The sequence below is a fragment of the Bidens hawaiensis genome, unplaced genomic scaffold (assembly GCF_021521415.1).
Source record: "Bidens hawaiensis isolate Kalapana, Puna unplaced genomic scaffold, B.hawaiensis_p1.1 tig00012997_1, whole genome shotgun sequence".
Classification (NCBI taxonomy): Eukaryota; Viridiplantae; Streptophyta; class Magnoliopsida; order Asterales; family Asteraceae; genus Bidens; species Bidens hawaiensis.
In genome coordinates, this window is record NW_027492087.1 from 329,704 (window position 1) to 338,637 (window position 8,934).

General features: G+C 31.6%; 1 protein-coding gene across 2 annotated transcripts; it reads left to right on the forward strand.

Moving 5' to 3' along the window:
• The first annotated feature begins 4,670 nt into the window (after positions 1 to 4,670).
• Positions 4,671 to 7,299, forward strand: LOC143542820 (BTB/POZ domain and ankyrin repeat-containing protein NBCL-like). 2 transcript variants are annotated; one of them, XM_077035311.1, is made up of 2 exons: positions 4,671 to 5,350; positions 6,243 to 7,299. In XM_077035311.1, the coding sequence occupies exons 1-2, from the start codon at positions 4,892 to 4,894 to the stop codon at positions 7,173 to 7,175; spliced, it is 1,392 nt and encodes a 463-aa protein (XP_076891426.1). In that variant the 5' UTR covers positions 4,671 to 4,891; the 3' UTR covers positions 7,176 to 7,299. The 2 variants fall into 2 exon arrangements, with proteins under 2 accessions (XP_076891426.1, XP_076891425.1); XM_077035310.1 differs by having other exon boundaries at positions 4,672 to 5,350; positions 6,240 to 7,299.
• Positions 7,300 to 8,934: the final 1,635 nt, after the last annotated feature.

Below are 8,934 nucleotides of genomic sequence, written 5' to 3' on the forward strand. Positions count from 1 at the left end.
ATCGGGATGGTTTAGTAACCTTGTACAAGAAAGTTAAGTTTTCACAAAAATATTTTGAAGAGGATAATAACAACCATTTTTATACTTTACGTTGATATTAGGGCTCACCCGTTCATTTTTACATGAAGAACAAATGAAACTCATTCATTTTTAACTTTTAAAAGTCAAATAGCCAAATATTCATCATATGTTCATATTCCAACCGGAAAATCAAACACTTAAACTTGACTATACATTTCACTCTAACTCATTAATTTAAAGTTGATAATTTTTGACCTCATGTTATAAAGAAGTCATCTGATTATATCATTTGTTCGTATTGATTTAATGTAACATTCAATTTCAATAAATCTATACATTGGTACATAAAAATATTTACAATAATGGTACAATGTTATAAAACAACTTCAAAAATGTTATTTATATAAAATGGGCTAGGAACTTTTTAATCATCTTGTACAAAACTTACAAGGTCTTTCTTATGAACACTTAACATCAAGAAAGAAATAAAAAAAATCTTTCAGGGCAAATGGTTGCAAAACAATTTTCTTTTCATGCAAATTTGTAGTTTAGACGTTTGGTTAGTTTTTTCTAACCACCATCTTTTTATAAATCGATTGTCATTAAAAATTAAAGGTATGTTACCAAATTTATACAAATTATGCAAGCATAATGTATGCATACATAGACGACATACATATATGCCTTAACAAATACTATGTACATTTTCGTCAATTTTAGTGCATAATAAAATAAAGTTAAATGTAAAATTTCAACACACAATATACAACAAGAATTTTCTTTATAAAAATTAAACCAAAAAAGAAAATCACATACCACCTTCAACTTCCAAATCCTTGGTACTTTAAAACAGAAATTAAAACCACCCATGAAACCAAAGAAAATATTATAAAACTAATATCTTAAAGATTTTCTAATAAAACGTTGTGAACAATCTCGTAAGAAGCATAGGCACAATACATGCATACTCCACTTGATTCACATTCAACTCTCTTGCCACTGAATTACTCATGCACACGTGCTTAAGCTTCTTCATATGCAGCTCCAACACACTCATTGCAAGATCCTCCAAATCCGGCCTATGAAACTTTTTGGGTCACTTCTTCATCACCGTCAATCCAATATGTGCACTTTTGAAACAATCCAGCTCATACTCATTCTTCAGCTTTAATATATCATCATGAGCTTCAATTCCAACAAAAGTGAAAGCCATAGTTGCTGCTTGATTTGTTACTAACAAATATTCAGTTCTAAATTGATTGTGAACTTAGTGATATTTATAATCATCTTGTATATAACTTAAAAGGCATTTGGTTTTCTTATGAATTATACACATTTAATTTCATTAATGGCCCTTAAAGGTTTTTACAATTGAAACCTAGATGTCGAATGCCGTGATGAATGAATGAAAATGATAATATAAATTAATGATGACACTTTAATGAGATTATAATTGATGACTCCATAACCCTTAAAGGATAGAAGAGTAATTACCTTACACATGAGGCTTCATGAACTTGTACAATGCGCTTGAAGAACGAAATGATGTAATGCATATTACTTTTCTTGCCCTATTATGAAATGTCGGTTTTGTCCTTCGTATGCAATTATGAAAAGACGCTTGTGCCCATCACTCTTCTTTTATATATAATAATAATATAGATATATTAATAACAATATACATAAGACTTAAGAGATTTTATATGTGATATAATCACATTAACTTTAGTCATCATTAATGGTAAAGGTAAATTCTTAAATATAATTAAAAACAAATACTCAATTCTTATTCAATTCTTAGTCGTATCAGGACTAAATAGACTTATTCATGATGCGACTATATAAATATAACTTGTAAAAAATGTTACTCTTTTTTATTTTATCTGAGAAAATATCGTCGTTGGCTTAGTTTTAAAAAGTGATTAACTAGGCGTTTACTCATGAAGTATACATATTAGGAGAGTATAATTTTTAATTTGGATTATCATGTCTTAATCACATGGACATCTTCTTGAAGTAGCTACATTAATGACCCACTCTCAATGAGTTTGTCTAAAAAGAATAACGCCATTAACTTTATATCACTCGATACCTTGAAGGGTACTTAATAACTCAATAATGGGTATGGTAGGAAGAAAGAAACCACGAGGGCCGTCAGGACATGTCACTATTTTCTCAACTAAACTCTCTTATACAAAAAAAATTAAAAATAATAATTATGCTAGCCAAATCAATGTGGGTGAGGTAATCACGATCAAAGAGAAATAAAAATATAGATTGATACGAGTTAAAAGAGTTGTGTAGTAACGCTAGCTTGTTTGATTACTTATTTTAATGCAATCCGAATACCTTTGAAGTAAAAAAAATCCACATGAACTTATTTTTGGTAAACCGCCTTTCATATGGTCACTTAAGAAGTTTTGGATGTCTTTGTTATGCCTCTACATCTAAATAGGGTGGAGACAAATTAAAGCCAATAGCATATCCTTGTATGTTCATTGGATATGCATCCGTTTATGAAAATGTGTTCTAAGCTTTGTAATCTTCAAACAAATTTAAATACTATAGTGATTTTCAGAGATGTTGTTTTAGTTGAACATATTTTTCATCTATTAAACAAGATAGTTATACTCTTTTTACATTGCTGAACACCTCTCTCAATATACTGGCAAGACGTTCTGTAATGGGTGGAAACCTTCTCTATTGGGACGTGTTTTCGTGAGTGAACAATTCATTTGGTGAAAACAAAACCTTGACGTATTGGCTGAGCAACACCTATCAAGGATAAAGCAAACAATATACTAACACTATTTACTTGGGTTGTTATAAGACGGCTAGCTAGTTGGGAAGCTTAATTTCTTAACAGATATTAGACCAGATGGTTTGGTGTTAACTTGTTGTTCAATTCCTTAATCAGTTCATCAGTGATCCAAGAGTTCCACACGGGAATGCTTCGTGTTATTCTTTCTGTTAAGCGCGAAGTACTTCTTGACAAGGATTATTCATCAATAACAAGCTAGACTTCAAAATTAAAATCCGTGCGGTTAATTTTGCATTAAGAGTGCATTATGGCTTTGTATGAAAAATGTATGTTAATTATATTTTTAATTTTTATTTTGGTTATTTTATTAAATATTTTATTATTCTGTAATAATTAATTACACATATAGTACACATGTCTCAAGTTAGTAAGTATATGATATTTGTAATCTCATTGAAGTTAATGAGAAATCAATAATCACCGACTCTATATCTCTGTTTTAGAACCCTTAACAATGGTTTAGCTGTACGCATTTGGTGATCGGGTATGTAACATTCTAAATTTCATATTTTATAATTCAAATGATTTTGGAAAATCAAATTAAAGGCCTTGAAGTAGTTTAATTACAATAAACGTTAAGGTAAAATATAACTGTATATTTTACTTAATAGCTGTAACAATATTTTAAAGTTTAAATACTTGTTAGCTTGTAAGCTTGATAGAATTAAATAGGAGTAATAAAGTGTGCAAAGTAGAAGAAACTAGACTTCACGTTTAGTGCTAGTTACTAAAGTTTACCAAATAAGAAATTTCAAGGGCTATATAGCAATTTGGCAAAAGTCATGTTGTGGTATAAAATACCTGGAACATTCATGCATATAGCATTTGGGCAAAAATCACATATTTCTTGTTCTTCAATTCGAGCTCGTCATATATAGGAACATGTAGACAAATAGATTGCCTGCAACGTGTTTTTGTGTTCCTCAGAAAACATCATATATATGTTTGAGGAACTTTGACATCTCCACCGTCAAGCTACGAAACCATGGGAGTTTTGCACCAGCCGCTAAATCGGTAACCAAATGGAATTTGAGAAATCGATTCGATTAATTCACACCAATTTACACAAAGGTTGCAAGTGCTTTGTGAGTTTTATTTTGGAACGGCAGAATTTCATTAAACTAGCAAGAGGCTAGAGTTCAAAAACAACCAAATTATAACGAGAACTTACACCAATTTAGCCATAAAATGCTTTTACAAGACAAGCGAATCTTGAACCAAAGAAAACTTAACAAATTAATCTCCACCAAAATTTTTGAGAGACTATCCAATTTGTTGGAAAAGAGAATTTCATATGTAGAAAGCGAGTCACAATAATATTAATTTATTAGTAACAGTTACTAACATATATATTTGTCCAAAATTTTTTATATGCACTAACACATCGTGAGAATGATGCCGTAGAGCGCTTATCTTTTCCGATGACCAAGAGTGCTTGTTTCATGAATTTGCTTTAGCAAATCATGCACCAAAAACGCATATCTTAAGGGAAGGAATTTGACACCAATTATTAGCGAGTTGCCAAACCCGAGTAGCAAAGTAGCAAGAAGTTAGCAAATGATCGCCCTTTTCATCATAATCACCACATTTCCTACAAGACTTCAAGTAACCGAATCGATATCGATATTTCTTTAAAATAAAGCCACGTACAAGTGAAAAAATTCTCTCAATTTCAGCTTCCCAATCAAAAACATTAACGGTCATTTTTTTTACTAAGAAAATCAAGGTCAAATATGATGATCCTGAATTATTTAATAACTACTATAATTCATTCCTCATAGTTTTTGAATTTTTAATACTTTTTCAGTTTTTCACCCATTTATATATACTCTATCTAGAAAAATAAATATCTCCCACACAAGAAATCACAGTAACCTTATTCTCTCTCTCTCTAGAACCAACAGAAACATGAAGTTGAAGAAAACACTATTGACTTCAACTCTCTCTTAACAATCTGACAAAAAACCATTAACTCTTTTCTTCTTCTTCTTCTTCTTTTTATAATTATTATTAGTTTATTATTACTATTATTATCATTATCCAACAACCATGTCACTTGAAGATTCATTAAGATCTCTATCACTAGACTATCTCAACCTTCTTATCAATGGTCAAGCTTTCAGTGATGTAACCTTTAGTGTGGAGGGTAAAATCGTCCATGCCCACCGTTGCATCCTAGCAGCTCGAAGCCTGTTTTTCAGGAAGTTCTTTTGTGGACCCGACTCTCCAACCGGGTCCAGATCCGACCCGTTAGGTTCAAGACACTTAACAGGTGGTTCACAGATGGTGATACCTGTGAACTCGGTTGGGTATGAAGTGTTCTTGCTTATGTTGCAGTTTTTGTATAGTGGTCAGGTTTCAATTGTGCCTCAGAAACATGAACCTAGACCTAATTGTGGTGAGAGAGGGTGTTGGCACACACATTGCTCGTCAGCCGTTGATCTTGCTCTTGATACTCTCTCAGCCGCTAGATCATTTGGAGTTGAACAACTTGTGTTAATAACTCAGGTAATTTACTCTCTTTCTCTAAACTATATATATTCTCTCTTTTACTATGAACATTTTTTTAACAAGAAATATTTATGGGTTGTTTGTAAATTTTGTAGCTTTAAAACCTTGTCACAAAATATTTTTTCATATTTTTTGGGCACCTGAAGCTGTGTTACACACTTACTCTCTCTCTAAAACTAATTTATTTCTTTTACTATGAAGAAATTAACAAGAATATTTTATGGGTTGTTTGTCTTTGTAGCTTTAAAATCTTGTCATATAAAAAATAATATTTTATTATTATTATTTTCATATTTTGTTTCTTTTTTGGGTACCTGAAGCTGTGTTTATTTTTTCATGAAGAAAGGTTGAACATATGAAGAATTACAGTATAATCTTTCTTGAGAATGTACAGAATATTACCAAAAATGTTTTTTTGAAAGTGAAGTGTCAAAACTAAAATATGTTATCTTGATTTCATGAACATTGATGGTTTCTTGAACTGGCTTCAATTACTCTATCTTTGTGTTACACATTACCGGTTTTCTATATTTAGATCTTTTTTTATCCATCTCTAGTCTTGTCTTCAACAGTTATTAAATTACACCCATTATTGGTATACAGAAAAGATATTTTATTTCTTATTTTTAAATATCGTACATTTATCATCTAACATGCATCCTAAATGTTATAACTAGCTTATTATTGTTATGGTTAAAATAATAATCTTTTGCATTTATTCAATTGGACTATTATAATCTTGATCTTCAACAGTTATTACCACACTTCATTAATAATAAAGAATCACACAACCTTAACCAAAATGTTAAAACTTATAACTTATAGTTATTGGTTATAAAAATATTTTTTTTGATAATCTTGATCTTTAGAACACATTAATTTGTAGAAGCAACTAGCAATCATGGTTGAGAAAGCTTCTATTGAGGATGTGATGAAGGTTCTTTTAGCTTCAAGAAAACAAGACATGCATCAACTATGGACAACTTGTTCTCATTTAGTGGCGAAATCCGGTCTCCCACCCGAAATTCTAGCTAAACATATTCCTATTGAAGTAGTAGCAAAGATAGAAGAACTCCGAATAAAATCATCGGTTACTCGCCGCTCATTCATGCCTCACCACCACCACCACCATGATTTATCAGTCGCGGCTGATCTCGAAGATCAAAAGATTCGACGATTGAGACGCGCGCTTGATTCATCGGATGTGGAGCTTGTTAAGCTCATGGTCATGGGTGAAGGGCTAAATCTTGATGAAGCATTAGCATTACATTATGCAGTTGAAAATTGCAGCCGTGAGGTAGTGAAAGCATTGCTTGAATTAGGTGCTGCTGATGTTAATTATCCGGCTGGACCGGTTGGGAAAACGCCTCTTCACATAGCGTCCGAGATGGTCTCACCGGACATGGTTGCGGTGTTACTAGACCATCATGCAGACCCTAATGTTAGAACCATTGAAGGGATTACACCACTTGATATTCTAAGAACCCTAACTTCTGATTTCTTGTTCAAAGGGGCGGTTCCCGGGTTAACTAATATTGAACCAAATAAGCTCAGGCTTTGCCTTGAGCTTGTTCAATCAGCTGCATTGGTGATATCAAGGGAAGAACAAAATGCGAGTTCGAATTCGACACAAATTTATCCGCAAATGAATGATGATTCAAGACTGGTGTATTTGAATCTTGGAGCAGCACAAATGGGATGTAACAAGATGGATGTAAGTGGAGGAAGAGAGGATCATCATCATAATTCAAGACATGGTTCTTTGCAAGGTGGTTGTGACACTTCAATGTATGATCACCATCCTCATCATGAGTATAATTAGGTCAACTATCTTTATATATTTATCTTTTTTTTTAATATATATTCTTGACCTTGAATCAAGTTTATATATCTTTTGCCCAAGAAGTGGGATTGATCAAGCACAAATTAATCAACACATTTATGGGTTTCATTTCTCTTTTGTGTGTTCTTTGGAGGTTGATATTCTCTTTTCTCGCCATTTACATTGGGTATTTTTCAAAGATAAAAATTTGCTATATGTACATGTTTATTAGGTTTTATGAAGTAGATATAAAGGAAGTTAAAATTATTTTGTTTGAACTATTATATATATTAATAACTATAGCTCATTGGCTAATAATTATATTTGGTGGCTAATAATAATTGATATTGTTTAATTGATCTGTTGCTAAGGGTAATCACAGTCTAATGGAAATGTAAATCCGTCTTCGACTATTGCCAAATGTAATTAGAGCCTGACGGTAAAGTAAATTCTTCTGTCCCTGATGAACACATGAATGTTTTTGTTTTTATCTCATCTAGAATTGTAAACTGATTTGAAACTGTATAAAGTGAAAGTCATGAGCATATTAAGTTACTTTGCGTTAGATTGAGCTTGTTTTTCAAACCAAAATGAAATTTAAGATCATTCATATATTGGTTACAGTTTGAAATTTTGAAAACAATTTACCTAAAAGTAAACAGTTTTGATTTTTGAACAAGTATTAATTGGTTATTCAAACTATTTACTTTCTAACATGCTAATACACTGTTATAGCTTATAATAATCAAAATTCCAAAAATCCTTTATTCACATTAAATAGCTTTTATAAAAAGATTTAATCTTGTCAACTTATGATCACATTTATTCATTGATTTTTTTAGGTAAAAATGAATTGATGGATGGGTGGGTATTCTTGATTGTTGGTTTTTCTGATCATGGCAGTGGTGACTGGTGAGACCATCAAAGGTGGGATTTTTTTCAAAGATCACTCATGAGATGGATGGGACATTGAGTCTTGAAATCAAAGTTTTTGCTCTCTTCTATTGTGTGGAGAGATGTAGGTCAAATCTTTCCTAAAAAAAAAAAACAATCTGTCAACTCTATTTATATTTTTTGTTTTGTTCTTTGGAATTTAATACTGGTATATCTACAACCTTTTGGCCAATTATTATTTTCTTGTTCCTCAACCAGAAGCATAATCTACTTTACCTAATATAAATATTCTACAATATAGTTAATTTATTATGTTTATGAAGGATAGGTCCAGCTACTTGTAATTTTATATTTTTATAATTATGTGTTGATCCCAATTCCAAAAAGAGTAGCATATTTGGTCCTACGGAGGCTCAATATTCTCAAGTTTGGTTGTAAATAATAATTTTGCATGACAAAGAAAGAAAATCATAAAAATAGATATTTTTTGTTATATGTTTGTAATGATAGAAAATCTTAAAAAATCTTATTTATCTTCGGAGCGCATCTTAATAGTCGCATGGTTACTTTTACTCACTTATCAAACTTTTTTAACAATACTTACAGAGTTACAGAGTAAGATGTCACTTGAGAATATGTCGTATACAGTTATACATTTGTCTTTCCTCGCATTATTATGAATAGTGTTGTAAACGAACGGGACGTCCAACGGACATTCGGGCATCCCTTCGACTAAAAGTTCGTTTATGTTTGGCCGTCTAATAAACAAACCTGACATGAACAAAAATTTCGATTCAGAAGCTTAACGGACGAATACGAGCAAAGGCCGGGTTTATTCAATAGTGTTCGTGAACGTCCGCCCAGT